Source organism: Triplophysa rosa, linkage group LG5 (genome assembly GCF_024868665.1).
Source record: "Triplophysa rosa linkage group LG5, Trosa_1v2, whole genome shotgun sequence".
NCBI lineage: Eukaryota > Metazoa > Chordata > Actinopteri > Cypriniformes > Nemacheilidae > Triplophysa > Triplophysa rosa.
In genome coordinates this window covers 11,193,825-11,216,554 of record NC_079894.1, presented here as the reverse complement: position 1 = coordinate 11,216,554, position 22,730 = coordinate 11,193,825, and the positions used below count along the sequence as shown (strand labels likewise).

At 41.8% G+C, this 22,730-nt stretch overlaps 2 protein-coding genes across 4 annotated transcripts; one reads left to right on the top strand and one right to left on the bottom strand.

Annotated features, from left to right (window-relative positions):
- Window positions 1–19: 19 nt before the first annotated feature.
- On the bottom strand, window positions 20–18,199 carry tpra (translocated promoter region a, nuclear basket protein). Of its 2 annotated transcripts, none has more exons than XM_057332899.1 (51): window positions 18,013–18,199; window positions 17,423–17,527; window positions 17,285–17,340; window positions 17,092–17,188; window positions 16,913–17,016; window positions 15,942–16,106; window positions 15,759–15,851; window positions 15,590–15,670; window positions 15,424–15,511; window positions 15,159–15,299; window positions 14,883–14,977; window positions 14,130–14,327; window positions 13,931–14,038; window positions 13,581–13,801; window positions 13,314–13,474; window positions 13,087–13,214; window positions 12,444–12,592; window positions 11,527–11,689; window positions 11,267–11,401; window positions 11,040–11,180; window positions 10,463–10,634; window positions 10,185–10,357; window positions 9,953–10,105; window positions 9,745–9,861; window positions 9,457–9,660; window positions 9,162–9,352; window positions 8,929–9,076; window positions 8,479–8,616; window positions 7,559–7,690; window positions 7,321–7,451; window positions 7,010–7,220; window positions 6,787–6,933; window positions 5,971–6,169; window positions 5,511–5,707; window positions 5,356–5,429; window positions 5,073–5,263; window positions 4,689–4,937; window positions 4,455–4,612; window positions 4,277–4,354; window positions 3,979–4,182; window positions 3,775–3,906; window positions 3,587–3,674; window positions 2,100–2,296; window positions 1,941–2,012; window positions 1,745–1,836; window positions 1,556–1,665; window positions 1,330–1,428; window positions 1,075–1,234; window positions 822–931; window positions 649–735; window positions 20–288 (listed from the first exon to the last, which is right to left on the bottom strand). In XM_057332899.1, the coding sequence occupies exons 1-51, from the start codon at window positions 18,179–18,181 to the stop codon at window positions 230–232; spliced, it is 7,071 nt and encodes a 2,356-aa protein (XP_057188882.1). In that variant the 5' UTR covers window positions 18,182–18,199; the 3' UTR covers window positions 20–229. The 2 variants fall into 2 exon arrangements, with proteins under 2 accessions (XP_057188882.1, XP_057188883.1); XM_057332900.1 differs by having other exon boundaries at window positions 4,464–4,612.
- A 216-nt stretch (window positions 18,200–18,415) lies between these two features.
- On the top strand, window positions 18,416–22,588 carry odr4 (odr-4 GPCR localization factor homolog). Of its 2 annotated transcripts, none has more exons than XM_057332906.1 (14): window positions 18,416–18,524; window positions 18,828–18,938; window positions 19,021–19,158; window positions 19,247–19,342; window positions 19,441–19,547; window positions 19,655–19,691; window positions 19,815–19,952; window positions 20,027–20,122; window positions 20,206–20,265; window positions 20,346–20,477; window positions 20,678–20,765; window positions 21,117–21,302; window positions 21,925–22,029; window positions 22,398–22,588. In XM_057332906.1, the coding sequence occupies exons 2-14, from the start codon at window positions 18,840–18,842 to the stop codon at window positions 22,463–22,465; spliced, it is 1,350 nt and encodes a 449-aa protein (XP_057188889.1). In that variant the 5' UTR covers window positions 18,416–18,524; window positions 18,828–18,839; the 3' UTR covers window positions 22,466–22,588. The 2 variants fall into 2 exon arrangements, with proteins under 2 accessions (XP_057188889.1, XP_057188890.1); XM_057332907.1 differs by having other exon boundaries at window positions 18,426–18,524; window positions 18,835–18,938.
- Window positions 22,589–22,730: the final 142 nt, after the last annotated feature.

Below are 22,730 nucleotides of genomic sequence, written 5' to 3'. Positions count from 1 at the left end.
CACCAGCTACACAGCAAGAGAGATTTCTCCATTTATTTGCAAAACTATTGAACACGGCGTCAGGACGATAACTCGCAAAATACAAAACATTTTTTGACTGCTTTAAAGCTTCTTAAATGAAATAAAAACAAGTAAAAGAACATTAGGCTGATTCTGGCTGCTCTGTAGAGCTCTTTATGGATCTGTGATCAGTGTTACTGCTGGGCAGACACTGTAAAGTCAAGTGGATTTAGATGGGAGTGCCCCTATTGAGACCTCGACCCCGACCTCCACGAGGAAAACCAACACCTGCGAGATAAGATTGAGAGACTTGCCTTAGAGAGATGTCAATCGGTCAGATAACTCATCAAAATTTACACTTTAAATGAACAATACATCTTTTTAAAGCAAGTTGCTGCAAAACATCCAAATGTTCAATTGTTGATTGAGTCATATCCTGACACAAAGAAAAGCTTTTGTGTATGTATTTCAAATATCCTTTGCTTCATTAAAAACATAAAAGCTTCAAAAATGCTTGTTTTACGTTACTGTATGTGAGGTGGTAAATCATTTCCTGGTGTGAGTGTGAATGCGAATAAACGGACGAGTGGATTGTGTCTGTGATCTGTAGGGAAGGTGGAGTGATTGATAGGGGTCAGCATTGCTAACCTCTTCTGATAAACCTCCGGGGCAGCTGGTGCTGGGGAATGAGCCGACTTGCAGGTTTGACCGGTCCTGTACTGGTGCTACTAGTGTCTACAAAGAGAAAAAAAACAGTGATTTAGAAGATCAACAGTGTTATGTTTGTATGAAATCAGCATGATAGTAAAATGAGTGTGTACCTGCAGAGCTGGACGTTGGCTCTTGGCTGGTGGAGGGCAGACTTGCATCATCAGTCGGCTGTGCAGATTCCATCTCCGACTGGCTCTCTAGACACGCCTCACTACTCACCCTGCACAAAATGATCATAATCCAATTAAATAAGCATTTTAAACTTTCATTTTTCAGTGAACCATTGCCTTAATACTGAATGGTATGGGTGTGTTCAAATCCATAATTCCATATTTGAGCAATAGGAACAGTAAAACTGCCCACCCTTCACTCTCAGCCTCAGCTACGAAGACGTCATCACCGTCGTCTCCCGGAACAGCTTCCCCTGGGGCCGTCATACCGCCAGTGGACGTGGTCACCATGGGAACGGACTGGGAGGCTGTCTCTGACACATCAGACGGGTGGCATTCTGTAAATACTGTCACTGTGAAAGAATGTATTAGGGAGTGGAGGAGTCAGACAGGTCTTTGATCAGCAGTTGAGAAACAAATAGACACTAGACGCCGAGAAGGCGCTCACCTGGAGCTGCAACCTGTAGAGGGGTGGTGGGCACACTCCTGCCTCCAGACTCCTCATCATGGGTAGGCAGGAAGAGAGGGCACTCATACATCCCCAACCCTACAGGTTAGAAGACATTGTCACTTCCATTTGATTTCATTCATGATGATGTCTCCCCCCACCACATTTTGTAAAAGTTGTTCCTAGTTAAATACTTTAAAGAACAGTAATGGTGCGTTTTCCTCACCTCCGTGTGTGGCCAAATGGCTCAAGTCAGAGTGAGACGAGCTAGCTTGGGGTATCATGTCTTCAGGAGGGCCGAAACGGAAGCGAGGTACGCCGGCCACCTGAGGGGAACTGAGATGAGATCCATTAATGAAGCGGTTTAATGACGCATCCCATCCCACACTGTGAAAACAATGTAAAAAATACTCACTGAATGGCCTCTGCGAAGCCGTCCGTGCGGTGTGGAACCACAAGGGTGGGAGTGCTGGGAACCATCCTGTCGTCATCATCAAAGAAATGTTGCTGTAGGAACAGAAAGACTCCATGCAAGTCAACTTTAAAGTCCTAAATATGAAACTAGTTTATATTGCCATGTGGTGCAGGAGGGTTGCATGGACAAAACTCACCATGCTTCCGATTCCAGGTGTCAGCTGGGGTGCCCGACTCATGGAGAGCCGTCTGCTCTGTCCTGACTGTCTCTGTAAAACAGAATACATATGAATTAAGTATCACTTTATCTTCTTTGATGCAAGTACATGTCATCGACATGATTTTTTTCTTTATACCTGCATGATGGGGGGGCCAAGCTCAGGGACTGGGTGGATGTTGAGGCGTGGGGGTGGGGTGTGATGCGGCCTGCGTGGAGCCTGGGGCAGGCGAGGTCCCAGGGAGGAGGTGGTGGTGATGATGCTGGGAAGTGGCTGGTGCTCCCTCACAGGCTCAGCAGCAGGAAAAGATTCCAGGGTGCTTACACTAGTTTCACCTACAAACAGATGAAAAACATTTTTATGATTAAATTCACGTTTAGAGAAACAGAATTAGATGACCGCTATTCTTCGTAATATTTAACATACTACATATGTAAGGAATAGTTCACCTTCAAAATGAGAATTCTGTCATCATTTACTCACCCTTTTGTCATTTAAAATCTCCGTGATTTTCTTTCTTCTGCAAAACACAAAAGAAGATATTTAAAAGAATGTTGGTAACTAAAAGCCATTGGACCCCACTGACACAAAACCAATGCATGTCAAAGGGGACGAACGGTTTTGTTACCAACATTCTTCAAAATATCTTTTGTGTTTGCAGAAGAAAGTAAGTCATACAGGTTTGAAATGACAAGTGGGCGTGTAAATAAGTCAGAATTTTCATTTTGAAGTTAAACTAGGGTGACCACCGCCCAACAAACCAAATGTGGGACAGGTAATCCGTTTGTGTGGGACACCATTGAAAGGTAGCGCAAAACTGTGGTATAATAATGAAAGCTACAGCATAATTAAGGCATAGATCAAATGTTATATAACATAAAACAATTTAAATGGCGATTTCAATTTAAGGTTCACTGTCTCTTTCAATTTTGAGCGCAGATCAGACGCGGCGTTATCATGTTGTACACTTTGAAGATCTTCTCAAAAAGAGAAAACTAAAGGAATAAAGAACAAACAAATAATGAAAAAGAGTTTCTCTCTTCTAGGCTGAACACAGTTTCAAAGAGTTTTTTATTCAGGAAGTTGACATGGGAGGATCGCCACCCGATCTACTGACAGACGTCACAGTCTCTATGATTGAATCACTGCCGTCAGGCTTTTAAAAAATAGATCCATATGTATGAGCTCGTTGTACACTGGTGTGAACCAGGTTGCTGCTTTTGACACAGCGCTGTTAAATAGTTAAATAAACAATGGCGCAAACAAGCGTCTCATGTGTGTTTCGGCTTAAAGAACGTGTTTCTTAACGTGACAACTAAAAACCAACAGCCTGATGAAAATGCGGGACATTTTCTCAATATGCGGGACATTTTCTCAATATGCGACGTGCGGGACAAGGGGTGAAAATGCTGTGCAGTACAACGCAAAGCGGGACGGGTGGTCACCCTAAGATAAACTATTCCTTTTGCATGTTTTCTGAAATAATCTACAGGGACTCTGTTCTTTGCAGAGGTGTACCAGAAGTTAAGCTCGGACCACAAAAGCATGAATGTGCAGTAATGTTTGTTTATGTTGTTGCTTTGAAACCATCTATTAAGAACCATGTATTTGTGTGTTAGCTTTACCACTCTGAGAATCTGCCTGTTTCTGAATACAATCAGATGCTTCTTGACTTTCCTCATTGTCGACCTCTGCATCCGCTGACCCTCCGCCCTGTAAACACATCACAACGCATGAGCAATCCATCTAAAGTGCACACTTAACAGAAACCTATCAAACATCACAGTCAGAAAAATGGGACCCCCTCAGTCACCTCTGCCTCGTCCCCCTCATAGGCCTCATTGCCATCTCCGCTCCCGCTGCCTTCATTACTCTCCTCTGCTCCTTCTGCCATCCCTCCATCGCCATCATCATCCTCCTCGTTTTCAGCATCATCATCCTCATACTGCACAGATCATGAATGTTTAATACCACCAGCAGTCTCAGGTGCTGCTCAGACTAGAACACACACACTGACCTGTGCAGTCTCATCCTGCTCCTCCTCTTCCTCATCAGTGGCGCTGTCTGTCTCTATGACGATGACGTCCTGTCTGTACTCCTCAGACGAGTCCTGCCCACTGATCTGAGACTCGGAAGGCTGAGACTCGCTCACCTGATCCATTGGGACAGATTGAGACAAAGACTCATCATCGTCTCCCTCTCCAAACACAGGACAGGGTCCCTGTAAGGCGTAAACGGACAAGATCAGATATTTCGCTTCCCAGAACGTAAAAAATGAACCTTAAGTGGGGGGGAGAAAAAAAAACAGCTGGTACCTCACTGGCATCTGGAGGCTGCTGACTGTCTGAAGCGTCACCCATAGCATCATTGCTCTCCTCTGTGCCTGAAACATCCTGCAAAACAGCATTGTGTGAGGATCAATCCAAAACGTAAATACATTTTCACACAAGAGTTTTACTGTCAGAACAACATTTTCAAATAAGAAATACATACACTGCTAACCTCCAGACACACGCGTCTTATGATGCGCAGCTTCTTGGATATGGGGGGGTGGGTGGGGTCATCCTGTGTGGTGTCAGTGACCTCACTGGAGCTCTCGTGCTCCTCCTCACGCACACGCTTGGGCACAGATGAGCCTGCTGTGGCCGACACTGACATAACATTCACAAACTCAGTGACTTCTATAGTCATAGCAAAAAAGCCAAAGACAAATTGTGTTTATTGTACCTGTGCCAAAGACAGCAGTGGAGGTGGATGGTCTCTCCATCTGTGAGCTATGTACCGCCTCCATAATAGTAGCTGTTGCCTCCTGACTGGCCTGCTGTTGAGTAGGCTGGACAAAGGCGGTGGCTTGATTCTGCTGCAGGCTGAGGATTGGCTGCATGGTCTGGATGTTAGGACTGGTCGAGCGCACTGTGCCGCTGGTACTGCCGAAGACAGTCACGTGCTCCACTGGTCCCTCAGTGGACTGAATGGCTGATGAGATAAACATTAACAATCTTATACTGACTATACAAGCTTATACAAACTTAAACAACACACCAATATAAAGATCTATGCTAAATAATTGCCAAAGAAACTTTTTATGGGAATGGGAACATTCAGTCATACCTTCCTGTGTTTCAACTTGCGTGGTGGGCATGACTGTGGCAGTAGGCGTGGTCACTGGAGCTGGCGTTATCATTGGACGGATGCTTGCCCTAGGGGTGGATTTGCTTCCTGCAATAGGTGAGGGTTTACTGGGGGCACCGGTGACTGGTGTGGGCTTAATGTTAGCTGTGGGGGGCTCTGATGTGCTGGCACTGTTTACAGATAGAAAGCAAATACTGATGATTTCTGGAATTACGGAGACACCATCTCGAGTCTCAGCTCTATATGGACGTCCTTCTATTACCTTCCTCTGTCAGTAGCAGGTGTGGGTTTGAGACTGATTTGTCGGGCTTCTGATGACCTCTGAACCTCCTGAACCTGCCAAAGTATTTCGACGTAAAGTTATTTCATGTTTGGATACTTTCATAGATACCCAAGTGTGGTGATGTGTGTGGTTACCTTGCTTTGACCAGGCTCCTGAGCTTCGTCTCTCTGCTCGCCATGTCTCTCCAGCTGCTCACGGAGGTCTCGCAGCTCCCTCTCCTGTCGGCTCAGTCGGCCTTCATACTGTGACTTAAGCGCACCCATCCTCACCTCCAACTCCTCTTTTTGCTGCTTCAGCTCCTCATTCTCCTTTGAAATCTGCTCTTTAGCATCTAACACACACATGCATGTTTACCTGCCTTATCGACACCATCCCAGCAGTTCACCCAAAAATAAAAATTCTATCTTCATTTACTCACCCCAGAGTTATTCAAAATCAGTATAAACGTCTTTGTTGTGATGAACACGGAGAAAGATATTTGGAAGAATGCTTGTAACCAAACAGTTCTTGGCCACCATTAACTACCACTTGAGGGTGAGTAAATGAAGACCGAATTACAGCATTATGGTTAGGTAATTTACTTGGACCACTCACTGTTGAGCTGGTTGATCTTCTGCTTGGCACCCATGAAGGCTTTCTTGGTCTTCTCCTCTTTATCTGCAATCTGTTGCCGTAGCTGCTCCTCCAGGTTACTCTTCTCTTGTAGCTCCGCCCTCATGCGGTTGAGCTCTGGCTGCATATGTGCCAGCTGCTCCTGGAGGCTCTTCACCTCTGCCTCACGCTCCTGGACTGTCTGTTCATGCACAGACAAATATCACTATAGAAGTGCTGATCGTCTTATTTCATCACTTAGAACGTCAACATGCATCAAACACTACTTGGTTACACCCGCTCATTCAACAAAAACCCACAGAAACTCACTTCACACGTCACTGTCTCAAAAGTTAATAAGCAACCCTAAATGACTTCTCATTTAAGTTTTGATCAGTGAGCCAAACCAGCAAAGCCCTAAACAGAGCTGTTTACAGTCACACAGGAGATCTGGTAAAATATTTAACATTACTGGCTCTGTAAAAATAATCAGCGAGCCAGATTTACATAAACACTTGCGTAATACGATTTATTGAAATCAAATTCAACTCAACAAGGTGCCAGAGCATCTACAGATATTAAAGTGGTAAACACAAAAGGTGATCTTTTAAAAAATGTTGGTTACCAAACAACACCGGCTGCCTTTGAAATCCATTGTATGAACACAAAATATCTTCTTTTGTGTTTCTCAGAAGAAAGAGTCATGTATAGGCTTTGAGATATGAGGATGACTACCTGATGACAGAATATTTATGGATGTTCACAGGAACACAGTCAAACAGGAGTAACCGAGCAGCACATTAAACCTCAATGGAGTACCTTCTGCTTGTTGTCCAGCTGTGCTTCCAGCTCTGAGGTTCTGTTCTGAGCCTGACTCAGTGAGCTCTTCAGGTTCTGAATCTCTTGCACGGAGGCCTGGCTGTCTTCCTGCTCCTGTGCTGGCTTAGCAGCAGCCTCTGCCACCATCTATCAGAGGAAAACACGTATGAGACAGTGATACATATGGCACTTGATAGATTACCAATAATGCGTCCTGGTGTACCTTCTCATGCTGTTCTTTAAGTTCTTCGTACTGAGTTTTGTAGCGACGGCCAATCTTCTTAACCTGCGTGATGGTTTTGTGTTTCTCCTGAATGTCTACAGTCTTGGCCTCCAGCTCCTTCTTCAGATTGTCTCTTTCTGTGGTTATCTTCCCCAAATTGTCCTGCAGGTTCTGCACCTGGCTTTGAGCTGTGCTAATGGAAGCTTGGCTCCTGTTTAACAGCAAGAAAATAGAGAATTCTCTTAACCACGGCTAAGATACAGAAGAGAGGAGTTTTACAGATGGAGGTGTTAAAAGAGGATGGAACTGACCTGGCCACCTCACTCTTCAGTTTGCTCGTCTCCTCAGCGAGCTGCTGGATGCGTTTAAGATGGGTTTCCCTTTCAGAATGTAGCTTCTTACTTTCCTCTTGATCGCTGTCCTTCTGTTGGCTCAGCAGTTGCTGTAGGACAATGGTCATTTAACTAGTTAACTCTTCTTATAAATCAAATCTACTGGAGTTAAAATCATAAGATTCTACATGATGCACAAGCAGGGAGCTCCTGAGACCTGCGTGCTAGTTTTCAAGCGTCTGACGTCCTCCTCCAGGAGTCTCTTCTCAACTACCAACATGCTGTTCTTCTCACTCAGCTCAGCGTTAGATTCCTGCAGGGGTCGGATGTCTGCTTCCAGCTTACGCAACTATACCACGACACAAAACCCAAGGTCATACATTCATTTAAGAGATCATTTTTAAATTATTATTGTATTGTGGCCATTCCAGTCCCGTGTCTGTTGAATTTCAACAAAGTCAAATCTCAAGAGTGAAAGTCATCCAACAGCAATGTGAAAGACTGACAGCATGACAAGACGCATGAAAACTGTGATAGAAATCAAGGTTTTCACAAAAAAATTATGTTTGAACATTTCCTAAATACGTGTACAAATATTATGTTGTATGTTGTATTGCTTAAAAGCGGGGTAACTGATTTCCGAATTACGCTTTAGACAACTGAGTCGGGCCGAGTACCAAAACAACCTTGTAGCCAATCAGCAGTAAGGTGCACGGTGCACAGGATTGACATTAGCCGAGCGCTGACGAAAGCTAAAGATGGGGGTAGGGGTGTGTTTGTTTTGGTGATTTGAACATCAACAACGGCTAAGAGAAATCGGACACCCCGCCTTTAAGTGAATATGAACTTGTTTTCTTTTCAGTATTTGAGGTCTGAAAAAAATACAGCGTATCTTTTATTGTTATTTTGACCTGTTTCTCCATTTTTCATTTTCTGCAAGTAAATGCAAATAGAAATAAATAGAAATATGGGAGAAATATTGTTAGTAGTTCACAGAATGAAACAAAAATCGTCATTTTACATAAACTCATTCCTATAAATCGTAAATTCAGAAACTGAAAATAATTTAAAAATGATCTCATAATTTTTTCCATGGCTGTATATGGAAAATCACACAGTGTGCTCCCGAGTTCTTGCCTTGGCCTGAATCTGCTGCAGTTCATGCTCCAGCCTGTTCTTCTCATTCTTCAGCATCTTGTTGGTCTCCGTCAAAGCACTCATACTCTCCATTCGCTTGATCGTGTCTTCCTGCTGTGCCAAGGTCTTTGCAGTAACCTGTAGACAAAATATTTTATTTTAGATTCTTCCATTCTTAAACAGATTCCCCTAAAATGCGTCTTGAAACATTGGTCTGTTTGCCCGAGCATTTCGACAGCACATTCAAGATACCTCGGAGGTGGGATATTTCCCACCACAAACGTGGATGTAACATCTGGATTTAGCAATCTTAAAAGCATTTAATAACATTACCGTTAACATTAAAACAGCACCGTTCCATACATTTTTTCCAGGTTGAAGTGGGAACTATAGAATTCCTGAAAGCATGTGACGGCAACATAACACTGGGCCTAAAATGCAAATAATGACCTGTAGTCTTTCTCTCTCTGCAGACAGACTCTCCTGTAGTTCCTTCAGCTCTCCCTCCAGGTACTCCATGCGTTGTTTATAGCGCAGCGCCTCCACCTGCGCCACCTCCATCCGTGTCTCGGCTATCTCTTTTTCCCGCCGAACAAACCTGTGGGGAACGGGAAGCCACGGTGAACTGCCTTACAAAATACAAGACAGACTGTTTGCTACAGCAGAACTGGGAGGATATTTACCTGAGGATCTCCAGGATCTGCTCATGAGACTTGCCCTCTTCGCTCATGGAGATGTTCATACTGCTCTCTTCGGCTGTCTGCTGTTGGGCGGAGGCAGAAATCTTGCTGCTGAGGTTTTCCATCTGTTCGTGAAGCATTGTGTTCTGTTTCTGCAGCTCCTCGGCTCTCTTCTTCTCTTTAGACAGCTCCTCCTGAGGAAAAATGAGTAACATTATAAGCATAAAAAGTTTCTAATAATAAGCATTTTAACCTATCTTTTGAATGTATTTATAGTTAAAAAGTTACAATCTCTCACCTTTAATCTTTTCTCCTTCAGTTCCCAGTCAGTACGGCCCTGACGCAGCTCAACCGTGGCCTTCTGAGCCTTCTCTTCCTGCTGCTTTAGACTCTGCGTTGACATCTGTGCCTGTTTCTTAGCGGCCTGTAGTGCTTCCACATCCGCAGCATGCAGCATGAGCTCTCGCTCGTACTTATTCTGAGCCTCTGCGGCCAGCTTGGCCTGAAACCCGAAATAAAATGAATAATAGCAAGTCAAACCATCTTCTGATTGTCTTGTGTGGAATTAAAAGACCGATCTTATCACCTGTAGTTTGCTGTCCTGCGTGGCTTTCTGCTCTTGGGCCACCGCTGCTGCAGCTCTTTGTAGGGCATCCTGCAGCTCTGTCTGCATATCCGTCACGTTCCTCTTCAGTTCCTTCACCTGACACCGAGCCAAAACAAAGGGTTTAATCGTTAGAACTTTGCCCTGAACATCTGCCAGGGACACAACAGATAATGTCAGAGTTTCATACGTGTTCTTCGATGCTCTCCACGGATTTCATCTTCTCCTCCTGGAGCTCCAGTTTTTCTTTCTCTGCTTCTGCCAGTCGGGTCTCCAGCTGCTGGCTTAACTCCTGCGCTGCCTTCAGCTGGCTCTCAATAGAGGAGCGTGCCTGCTCAGCCAACTGCAAGAAAACAAAAATGATATATAACAAGAAAACACACAAAAACAGTTTGACGTCTCGATGTCCAGGGCATTATTACCTGTTTCTCTTTGTTCAGAGACTCCTCCAAGCTGAGCACCATTGATCTGTACTGCTCTACGCTGGTGGTGGTGCTCATCAGACGTTCCTTCAAGTCAGAGTTCTGGTCCTCGGCCTGTTGTAGATGTGCACGAAGCTCATCCACTTCCTGCTGAGGAACGCCAGGAGCTGCAACTGCAAACAACAGGAACAACATTATCTTATGCAGTACAAAAGACAAGAAAATTAAAGAAAAACACGCTCTTCACCAAACCAATATTACAACGAGTTTATGCTTGCCTCTAGGTAACGTTCTGACAGGTGGTTTAGGAGTTGTGCTCTGGTTATCGTTGTTGTTCAGTTGCTGTCTGAGAGAGGTGACCTGCTGTTCAGCAGATCTTAGCAGTTCCTTAGACTTCTGATGCAGTGTTGTCTGTGTCTCCAACTGCTTCTTAGTTTCCAACAGCTTAGCCTAGCCATAACAATGAGAGAAATTACCTCTATAAGTGAGAAATTTGCCCTGTCGTATACTCTGTGCATCGACAGTACAACTAAATGACTAAACTTAAATAACCTTGCATATATACTGAATCGGCATGGGTTTTTACTGTGGTGTTTCAAAATAGTGACGATGTTTGTGTTGCTCCAGAGTAGCTAGTCACATGGCATTTGCAGCTCAAAAAACAGAATGTAGAACTGAGTGCAGTTCCACTAAAGTTCTACTTTTGAGAGTGACAGCAAGGCAACTGCTACTGAGATGAAGAAGAAGACTAAAAGGCAGCTCTCTCCAAACATTACAGATCTCCTTAATAGTGTAAACATTGTGTTGGGTTTAAAAACAATCACATCACTGCAACATTGCACGTTTCCTTCTTACATCTTGGTTGCGTTCCAACGCGTGTCTCTGTTCCACCTCCTGCTCCACTTTCTTCTTTAACTGGACGATCTCCTTCTCCAGACGCTGGATTTGATTGTTGTAGCGGTGCTTGGTTTCCATCTCAGAGCGCTCCATAGTCAACTGTAGCGTAATGACAACGTTTTTAACAAGAAGGGCGTGAAAAGCTCTTTAACAAAGTGTGGTTGACATATGCACATAAGTTGCACCTGAATGGATTTGAGATTGGTGAGCAGAAGGTTCTGGTTTCGCTGCTCAGTCAGGATGGACTCTTTCTCCTGGGTCAATCTGTTCTCCACCTGCTTCAGGATGTCTTGCTCCTTGCGGGTGTTCTCAACACGCAACTGGCAGAAATAAAACATTTACTATTTTGACCAAGAGAACATCAAGAAAACACACCTGTGTCAAAAATAAGATCCTCAATTATTTTACCAAAAACTCTTGCTTGTCTGTTCACACTTGCTTTTACCTCAGCCATGGCTAACTTCTCACTGGCTTCTCTCAGGTCTTGGGTCATTGTGTGAATGATCTCCTCCTGTCTCTGATGAGTGGCTGTCATCTTCTGATTCTTCTCCCTCAGGGCTTCAATCTCCCGTCTGAAGCCATTCACATTCTCCTGAAGCATCTCGTACCTGCAAAATACACACAACGGATTGTACATGTGTAGCGCATTGATGTTGCCTGGCAGGAACAGTTATGTTAAATAGTTTTACATCCCTTTATACCATGGTCTGTTTGAATATTCGATTCTTATTGGCTAGAAGGTGTGCATTAAAACGGTTTAATGCACAGATAGTTCCAGTCAGTTTCATCAACATTTGAAATGAACTGACCTGTATGATCCAAAATAACAATAACAGATTTAACTTATTTTTAACTTGGCAAATGACCGTGGTTTAAGCGGGATAATCCACGGCTAGCTGTGCATTAAAGGATTGCGTTGGGTGGTTCTTGGCCTCCACCTTGCTCATTAAAATCCTTTATACCATGGTCTGTTTGAATACTCGATTCTGATCAGCTGGAAGGTGTGCATTAAAACCCTTTAACGCACGGGTAGCTCCAGTCATTTTGATTAGATTTTAAATGAACTGACAAAATAACATTGATCTAAATTACACTGTAAACATCAATAAAAGCTTTAACTTGGCAAATGACTATGGTATAAGCGGGATAATCCACAGCTAGCCATGCGTTCAAGGATTTTAATGCGCTTTGCGTCGGGGGGTTCTTGGCCTCCATGTCGTGCATTAAAACCCTTTAACGCACGGCTAGCTGTAGATTATCCCTTATTTAATGCACATCTAGCTGCAGATTATCCTTTACATGACCTGCATGAAAGAATTCAAAACACGCCTGAACGGATTTGAGATATACAGGTTGGCTCACCGTTTGAAAGCAAACTCTAGCTGAGAGGAAAGTTTGGCCTTCTGTGAGAGCAGGTCAGACACTTGACCCTGAAGCCTCTCGATCTGTTCATTCAGAAGTTTGTCGTTTTCTGCCTTTTCTTTTTTATATGTCATGAAGGCATCGTTAATCTATGAAGGAAAAACATTTACAATTACTGGTTAACATTTTGGTTGATCTAACTCTTTAATGCTTAAAGGAGCAAAGGTAGTTAAAGGAACAGTTTACCAAAAAATACTCACCCAAATCTGTATAGATTCCTTTGTTCTGATGAACACAGAGAAAGATATTTGGAAGAATGCTTGTAACCAAACAGTTCGTGGCCACCATTGACTACCATAGTAAGAAAAATGACAATGGTAATCAAAGGTGCCCCAGAACTGTTTGCTTTCCTTTATTCTTAAAAATATCTTCTTTTGTGTTCAACAGAACAAAGAAATTTAAGCATTTTTTCCTACTATGGTAGTCAATGGTGGCCAAGAACTGTTTAGTTACAAGCATTCTTCCAAATATCTTTCTCTGTCTTCATTAGAACAAAGTCATTTATACAGATTTAGAACAACTTGAGATCAAGTAAATGAATTTTGGGTGAACTGTTCCTTTTAATATTTCTGTATGTGCAAACCTGTTTGAGCGCTGCTTTGGCCTGTGTTGCCTGAGCAGTTTCTGTAGCCGCAGCCCTCAGTGGTGTAGATCTGGTGGACGTGACTCCTGGTCTGTTGGGAGTGGAGGCCTGAGATCCACCTTCTGAACCTGTATCCAGACATCAGTAACTAAGTAACATGCTAGTTAACAGCAATCAAAATTCAATAGAAAAGTCAAGGCAACGTCATGTAACGGGTAAGTTTTCACCCTGTGTTGGAAGCTCCACTCCGGCTGTCTGCAGCAGGATGCGGTACATGTCTCTTTGCCGAGCGGCAGAGTCAGCCAGCTGCTTGTGGTGGTTCATCTGTTCCTTGACCTGCTGCAGCTCCTTCTGAACCTTCTCTAGACTCTGTTCCAACTCAGTTTGCCTGTGAGAGCACAGAACAAATATTTTACTGATCTTCATACATGAGTCAAAAACAAATCACCTCTCCTAATGTAACAATGTAAGCTGGGTGAATGTTCAGACAGTACCTGGCAGTCTTAGCCTGCGTCTGCTCTCTTTCTCTCTGCTCTTCTTGGTCTCTGACCTGGGCCAGAAGGTTTTGGTTTTGCTGCTGAAGCTCCTGGACGCTGCGGAAGGCCACTTGCCGTGAGCCCTGCACCTCAGAGCTGCTGCTTACCGCAGAGTTCACGTCCTCACGGACCACCTGATTACCACGAGCTTCCTCCAGCTCCACCAGTAACACACGCACCTGAACCATACAAAGAAAGCAGAAAACAACGAGAAAAATCGATGTACGCCAAACTGTCCCATGCAGTTCTGTCCCATCAGAAGTAGGCGTGTAGGGCACTGGCTCTGGGTCCTGCGGTATATGACTCACCTGTTCAGACATGTCTTCTAACTGTCTCTTTGATCTCTGATTATCTCTCTCAAGCACCAGCGCTCGTTTATTGGCTTCATCTGTTTCCTTCTGCAGCCGATGGACCTCCTGATATGCAAGTCAGATAAAATAAACAGATTAATGTCTGTCCGCTACATCATTTTGCATCGCTCTTGCTGTCTCTCATATATGCGCAGACCTTCATAGCTTGCTCCAGTTTGGAACAAAGGCTGGTCATGGATTTCTGCATTTTCTCGTATTCCTCTCGTTGGCGTTTCAGGATGGGAGCCTTGGTCTCCACCTCCAGGACGATCTCATCTAGAATCTTATTCAAACGCTTGTTCTCCAGCTTCTGTAGGTGCAGCTGATCCTGTGCCTCCACTAAGGCGTTATACAGCTGGAAGCAAATACAGGATTTCTTTGTATTAATCTGCTTTAACTTTCCACAATGTGGGTATCAGTCTGGTGTGTCGTTAAAGATGTGAATAAAGTTAAAGGGATACTTTACCCAAAAATGAAAATTCTGTCATCATTTACTCGCCTTCGAGTTGTTCCAAATCTGTATAAATTTCTTTGTTCTGATGAACAAAGATATTTGGAAGAATACTTATAACCAAACAGATCTTGACCCCCATTTACTCCCATAGTAGGAAAAATTACTTTATATATATTTTTTGTTCTGTTAACACAAAAGAAGACATTTTGAAAAATGTAGGACAGCTTCCTACTATGTTCCGGGGCACTTTTGACTACCCTTGTATTTTTTCCTACTATGGTTGTCAATGGGGGTCTGGTTATAAGCATTCTTCCAAATATCTTTCTCCGTGTTCATCAGAACAGATTTGGATTTATAGAACCGATTTATACAGATTAGGAACAACTCGAAGGTGAGTAAATGACAGAATTTTATTTTTGGGTGACGTATCCCTTTAAGACAGTAGTTCTGTCATACCTCCATGAGCTTCATACCAGGCTTAACAATCTTGGCTACTGCAGCTGCAGTTGGGGACAGGTTTGTCAGTTCTTCTTCTGTGAAAGCTGGAACACCTTATGAATTACACAACATGGATACGGAATGAAAGGTTGCACAATGATTCAACAATCTAATGGATTTCTGAGTAATTTTTTACCAAAAACGTATCAGGTTACAATAAATTACCATGAAAAGATGTGACACCAAACACCAAATCTGCTGAAAAACCCATGCAACTGATTTTATTCACATTACCTCTTCTCTTAAAATCTGCCAGGCTTGTATTAGAGTTCTCCAGCTCTTTCTCCAGATTCCTGAGCTTCTCCTGTACCTCAGACTCTGCTTTTTCCTTCCCACCCTGCAGCTCTGAAAGCTTCTTTTCTGTAACTTTATTGGCTGTTAACAAAAATAACAGAACTGCCATCAAACCACATATCATCTAAACTATCACAGTAAAGCGATAAGAGAATGTTTGTATCTTATGCTTAAAATCAATGATGGATAAAAGAGTTGTACAGACCGCTCACTGCTTCCTTCAACAGTTTGTTGAGCTCTTCTACAGCTCTGTTAAGCTCGGCGTTCTTGGCTTCAGAGTCTGCGGCAGCATCCTGTGGACACAAAAAGTGGATTTAACTCATCGTTCTACACGCTAGCATTACAGATGGCCCAATACATGAAATGCTGACCTTGTACAGGTTACAGAGCTTGAGATTGGCATTCAGCTCATTGCGGTACTTCTCCTCCATGGAGGTTTGCTGGTCTTTAGCCTGATATGATAAGAGATACAACAAAGTTCAATTTCAAACCCACTGAATGCTAAGTGCTAAATCAATCTTGATATTAATGGTGGTGAACCTCCTTGAGCTTGTTCATCAGATCTTCAGTACTTTTCTGTAGGCTGTCATTGTTTTTCTTGAGCGTGTTGACTTGATCCTGAAGCCTGGTCACCTGAGTGTGATGAAAATATGTTTATTGCACTAGCGTGATCTCATATAGAGCTATTGATAGAGCTACAAATCTCAAAAAATGGTCTCAAACCTCTCCCGTCTTGCTCTCTAAAGAGCACCTGAGCTCCAGGATTTCTTTCCCCTTCACCCTAGATAGTGTGTACACTTCATCTGTCTTGCTCTTTAACTCTGAATTCAGCCATGTGTTCTGGTTCTGAAGAAGCTCCTTTTCTTGCTCCATTCTTTTTTCGCGATACTGATGAGAAGGAATGGATAACAACAAATGTAAAAAACAAATCGATCAAATTCAAACAACTTGAACTCAATGTTTACATCTATTATTGAGACGTTAAGAATCACACTTAAACATCCCATGAAACCAAAATGAGTTTGATTGGTCATTGCAGTCTTATATTTACATTTACATTTATTCATTTGGCAGACGCTTTTCTGCAAAGCGACGTACAAGTAGGAGAGCATATAAACATTTTGTCAACACGCTAAACAGTACCGTTAGTCTTTCACTTAAACCTAAAAAAAAAGACTAAACTTGGACTACACAGAATTTGTCCAATGACATGCTCTTTAAAATAATAACATCCCTTGTACTAATGCCAATAGAAAATAATGATTGAAGACTTTCATCAAAAAAACAGACAAGCCCCTTGAAGGGATAGTTCACCCAAAAATGAAAACTCTGTCATCATTTACTCGCCCTCAGATTGTTCCAAACCTGTATAATTTTTTTGTTCTGCTAAACACAAAGGAAAATATTTGGAAGAATGTCAGTAACCGAGCAGATCTCCCATAGTATTTATATTCCCTACAATGGCAGCAAATGGGGGACGAGATCTGCTCGTTTACTGAGATTTTACAAAGTATCTTCCAGGTTTGGAACAATCTGAGGGTGAGTAAATGATGACAGAATTTTCATTTTTGGGTGAACTATCCCTTTAATATGCTCTGCACAATATTGCTATTTAAACAGGATGCACATCAAACCAAGAAAAAAAACTTTGCTTGTCAGGTCATTCCAAAGGTCCCTAAAGAGCCACTAATTACCTGAATGGAAACCTCAGATGACTGAAGTTCATCCAGTTTAAACTGGAGCTCCATCTTGACTGTGTTGGTCTCCACAAGCTTGTCATTGAGTCTTTTGAGATCCTCTGTGAAATAAACAATCACGTCAGCAACAATCAAACTTGTGTGAATCTTTGAACAGAGCCTTAAATAATTCATACCACTGAGATTTTCCACTTCTTGAGATCTCTTCTCAAGCAAACGTGACAGCTCTCTGTTTTCTGCCTCGATTTCATATTTGGCCCTTGGTGGCTTACTCTGAAATTGGAAAGCATTGGAATATTTCCTATATCTTTAACTACTGCTCAAATAAATAGTCGCGTATGAACTATTAAAAGTGTGAAATTCACTTACCTCCTGTGTTGTCCCCTGCTCTTCCTCTATATCTTTTAACTTCTTAAGTTCCTCAGCTTTAAAAAAAAAAGCACAAGGTCTGTGTTATTACAATCTGCAGTTTAATAACATGCATACAAAATAAAACAATGAACTTACTTAGTCTGGCATTCTCCTCTTCAATACTGTTATTTTCTTTACTTTGGGACAGAAACTGCTCCTGACTCTCGGCTAGTTTCTTCTCGAGATTAAAGAACTGTTGCTCTGCAAGTATAAACACACACATCAGGATTCTTTTTAACCAGGTAAGGGGGTTTGAAAATGCATTCATTAACAGGTCAACTAGAAAGTATGATTAGTTATTCTCAGTATTAACAGCTCTGCAACTGAACACTTTAGATACAAATAAACAGCAAAACAGACAACTAAAAAATTAGTTTCCAATTAAAAGCAACACATAACTTTAGTCAGAAACAAGTTTATATAAAGACAAACTCGGAACTGTCAACCAGAATCTGCGTCAGCTGCAAAACTTTTAATGAAGCTCATTTGTGAATTTTCTCAGAGCACGCAAGGCTACGCAGACTAATGTTTTAACTGACTCTCCGACAACTTGTTCATTAAAGCTATTGCCTAACAGTACGTTAACTGGGCAATAACGCTTAAAATGCGTTGTAGTTATGCAATATTCTAACTACGTTTTGCGTTGTTGAATGACTGTGTGATCTGGCCTGCCTGCTGCTACCTACCACAGTCCGCTTTATATTTCTCGTGGTGTGAATTTAACGAGTCTATTTCTGTCTGCTGGTCGCCGAGAACCTTCTCAAGTTTGTTCTGGACAGCTTTGGGCAGTTTGCTAATTTCATTTCTCTCCAGAGCTTGCTGCAGAAGTGCCGCCATCTCTCCGGCACACTGCATCAGTTAGCATTAGCCGCTATCTACCGTTACATCATATTTGTGCGATTGTAAACTCTAGCATGACTGAAGATGGGTTGCCCAATCAAAATAGGCTATTCGACTTCACGTGGCGCTGCGCACACCGGTCAGCGTATAACATCGAAGTACCGCGATAACAATGGCTCTCTGGTTATTCTCGCGATAGTGTGATGCTATATGTAGATCCATTTGCGCAGCTATGCGTGCAATCAAACACGCCTCTGTTGTTTCTGGCTGTCGTGTATATGATGCGACTACATGTCTTGTCACACGTATCGGTTCTTCTGATTGCTCATCAGCTGTCTAAAGTGTGCACGAACTTAAGGTACGTTTTACTCTAGTATTATTTTCAGTGTTAGATCGTAGTGCCCGTAAAACCGCAGAAAGAAATGTTTATATTTGTAGTTATGTTAGTTTTTAGTTCATATTATCCACCATAATGCACTTAAGATTTTTAAACTAAGCCCTTGAAATAGCAGATGCATGGTAATTTAACTGTAGTATTCGTTCAGTGAAAACTCCGTATACCTTACAAGGGTATTTTATTGTGATTGTTCACCTTTTTTGAACAGATGTTTGGTGGTTGCATCACAGATAGTTGAATTGTACAGTTGAATTGTATTGTTAGTTTGCAGGCAGAATGGGTAGAAGCTACATTGTAGATGAAGCGGTGGAGAAATATCTTGGTGAACTTCAGACACCACCTGGATCGTGTGTCACGGGACTCCTAACTGGTCAAGTAAACAAACAAATCCAAAGTTTTCAGTTTTTAGAAATTTTGTTATTGTGGCACCTAACCAGATGTCCTCGTCTTTTCATAGTCGTCCCCTCAGCGAGATTTTGTAGTGTTGGCCGTACAGACTCCTCACAGGGAGAGTGAGGGTCCTGCAAAAGCTTCGACTGGGGGGAGTCCACTAGATGACATTGATGTGGAGTGGGTCACAGAACATGCCAGACAGGTGGGTTAACCTGCTCTTCTCACACTATGGCTATTAGAAAATAACTGTCTATTTGTACAGTAAATTATTTTTAATGGCAACGTTGCAGGTATCCCGCATGTTACCAGGAGGTCTCAGCATCCTTGGGCTGTTTTTGGTAACCCCACCTGAACTCTCTAAAGATGCCCAGAACACTCTAAAAAGGGTATGTCTTTTATAGATGACTATCATAACAGATTTTGAAGATTACATACTTTGTAAAATGTAATCATAATGTTATTTCTTTGTTTTTATTATACATAGCTTATATTTGCTGTGGATAAATATATAACTAAAGGAAGACTATGGGAGCTCACAGAGGAGGACGTGACGGATCGAGTCACACTGCACATTTGCTCCATCACAAAGAAGTATCCTGCACACTATCATTCATTCACTAAACATTGTGCTTGAGAAATCTCTCTACTATAGTCAAATTTGAGATTACAATTGAAAGATTCTTGACCTAAATGTACAGAGCTGTCTGCAGAACATTTGATGTGAAGGATCCAAAGGTGGGAGACACTTTTTTGGCTAATAGCTAAGTTTATAGACATATAAAATAATAGGCGGTTGATCATTTGCTCTGTATTATTGATAATGTTTACTCAGAGTCAGAACTCATTACTGATTTGCAGAGTTCAGCCAAACCAGCCGACTGGAAGTATCAGACGAGCGTCTTGTCATCCTGGCCCATGTTAACCTGCTCTGTTGAGCTCGATGTGCACATCCCTGTGAATGAATCTGCCTCTAATAACACCGAAAAGTGCATACAGGTGAGAACTAAGACAGGTATCCAAAGGCCATAGTGTTCAAAATGGTATCATTCATATTTTTATTCTGCGGTCAGGATGGTTTTAGGAAATGGGCTAAGCAGATTGAGGCTGGTCACTGTCTCATAAATGGTAAACAGGCATTCGATGACTCTGAATTTATTTCAGGACAGGTAAAGGCTTAATTTAGTTTTTACGTTGTTAAATTCATTTTAATTCTGGATTTGAACTGAAACGGACATCTCTTCTTTTTCAGAAAAAGAATCCAAAGATTACCCAGCGTCAAACACTCCCAGCACGGATCCTTGTCTCTGATGTGAGTACTGCGTCTTTTAAACATTATTGATGGGGTATATGTTAGTACATTGTAAAATTATAATACTATCAACATCACAGGAGCACCCAGAGGTGGATGAGAGGTCCAGCGCACAGGTTCAAGTGTGCAGTGGTTCAGCGAGGGTTCGAGGGGTGGTGCACTGCAGAGCCTACATCCACAACAATAAACCTAAAGCCAGACAAGCTGCACAGGTCAGTAAATCTGCTCTCACTGCTTTATGCTGTTATTGCAGTATTTCTTAAGCTGATTTTGACACATTTCACCAAAAATAGCTCAATGTAACACTTGGGCATTCATACATTATTTGTTACATTATAATGTAACACTCCTTATTTACTCTCAGTTTATATGAAGTCAGTGCTTGGTGCTAAATGTATGGTTGCGCATGTAGGCCATCAAGAGAGACATCATAAATACGGTTTCCTGCAGAGTGGAGATGTTTCTGGAGGATCTTTTAATAAGCGAGGGAAGTCACAAAGGTAAAGTGGCACCTTTTGTTTGCATAGTTTCAAGAAATGTAAAAAAGTGTTTCTTTTGCAAACATAATACTGACCGCTAGGTGGCACTCATGTTCTGTTTTTGAATTTTACATGGAACGATTGCACATAGTACTAGTAAATAGTAATAGTTAAAAAGTCTACACTGAATGATTGCACATAGTAAAAATAGTTTTTAAATAATACTAGTAAATAAATAGTAATAGTTGAAAAGTCTACACTGAATGATTGCACATAGTAAAAAATAGTTTTAAAAAAATACTAGTAAATAGTAAAGTTAAAAAATAGCATAATTCAGGACATTAATGTATTTTTTTATTTCTTTTTCTTCAGGCCCATGCAGTGGACGGCAGGCTCTTCCTCGACGTGTGTTTGTCCCAGCGCCCTGCTCTGGTCTGTCTCTGTGTGACTACATGTTTCCAGATGAAAGCACAGGTGATGTGGCCGAGCGTCTGAAAGAGATGCTGGATTGGGACATCCCAGAGACGGACATAGATATTAGTTTGGAGACCAGTCACTGTAAGTCTTGCCAAAATTAAAATGAGACTTTTGGGGATAATTAGTTAACATAGTTTTTAAACAGCGGAATATACTTTTGTAATTATATTATTGTGTTGGATTGTATCATATCGCTATCAGGCCTTCTATCTGTATATTGGATGTGCGTCATGTAAAGCAAGCTCTTGCAAAGACCCTATAAAAATGTAGGAAGTAGTGAGCACAAGTAGGATTTTACTGTTGAACAGTCAAGAATGTGTATAGGTGTGGGACTGTGAGAATGAATGCCAAATGAGCACAAACTGTTTAAAAACCTTTGAGGCACCCTGGCTCATTTCCCCTCCAGAACAATAATAGCCAGCTACGCCTCTCCTCCTGTTCAAACCTGTTTCAGAAAACTTTGCAGACAAATGATTTTCCATGTAAGGCCAAAAAGCAAAACATGGAAAAGGTAATATTGCTAGCCGTAGGTAACAGAAAACCTGATCCCTTTGGGAAGTTTGGATGATTCATCTCTATGGCAACATAGAGCACATAGCACTTTATAGGAAATACTGAACTTTTTCTTCCGCTTGGTGCTATAAAATTTCAAGAACCAGTGATTAAAATGCACTGATTTTACATGTTTATTCATGTATTTCAGTATTTTGCTCTGAGGTAACTGACAGTCACAGTAGTGATTCTAGTGAACATGTCACTTCAGAAGTTGAAACTCCCAAAATCCAGAAAGCCCCTCAATACTATGCTGGTAAGTGTCTTGTGATATTAACATCTAAGCTCTTGCTCTAGGAGTATGCATTTTATAAACAACAATGTATGCTGGTAAATGGCCTGGGGGGTGAATATTTAATCTCTTTATGAGTAATAATTTTAGTAATAATTCTAAGTTCACGTCATGGTTTTAATAAGGCTTAAACCTGAATGACATTTAAAGTATTTAGTACAGTACAGTATTAATATTGAATTCCGTGTCAATGACTAGATTGTGTGCTAGATGGGTAGATTGAGCAGACCATTTTTTTCATGTGATTCTTAGACTAATGCTTTAAATTCTCACACTCATATTTCCTTGTCCCCCATCTGATTCATTCATGTCTCTCTCTTTCTCTCCCACAGGTGTGGCAGTAGCAGCAGCTGTTGCACTTCTTGCTACGGCAACATCCCTGCTGTATTTTAATGAGTAACACTGCAAACTACATGTATGTATGAGTGTATAAGCTTGTATGTTTGAGTAATATGGAATTAAATGATCTTATATATGATTTCAATCAGATCATTGAATATGCACTTCAGTTCATTTATAATAAAAAAGGCCTTTGAAATGGCTTGTTATATAATATTGAATTCTTTGTAATTGTTGTTAAAGTCTATTAATTGGGTAATTACAATTTTATCACAAGTACAATTTTTACTTTCTTCATTATTTTAGATTTTGAAAGCACCCTTAAT

Coding starts and splice junctions, on each gene's coding strand:
- tpra (XM_057332899.1), bottom strand. CDS start 18,181: ATGCAGTGTGCCGGAGAGATGGCGGCACTTCTGCAGCAAGCTCTGGAG. Junction 1,429..1,555: donor CCATTTGGCCACACACGGAG/GTGAGGAAAACG, acceptor TCTAACCTGTAG/GGTTGGGGATGTATGAGTGC. Junction 289..648: donor CCGGAGGTTTATCAGAAGAG/GTTAGCAATGCT, acceptor CTTATCTCGCAG/GTGTTGGTTTTCCTCGTGGA.
- odr4 (XM_057332906.1), top strand. CDS start 18,840: ATGGGTAGAAGCTACATTGTAGATGAAGCGGTGGAGAAATATCTTGGT. Junction 18,939..19,020: donor CGGGACTCCTAACTGGTCAA/GTAAACAAACAA, acceptor GTCTTTTCATAG/TCGTCCCCTCAGCGAGATTT. Junction 22,030..22,397: donor AGCCCCTCAATACTATGCTG/GTAAGTGTCTTG, acceptor TCTCTCCCACAG/GTGTGGCAGTAGCAGCAGCT.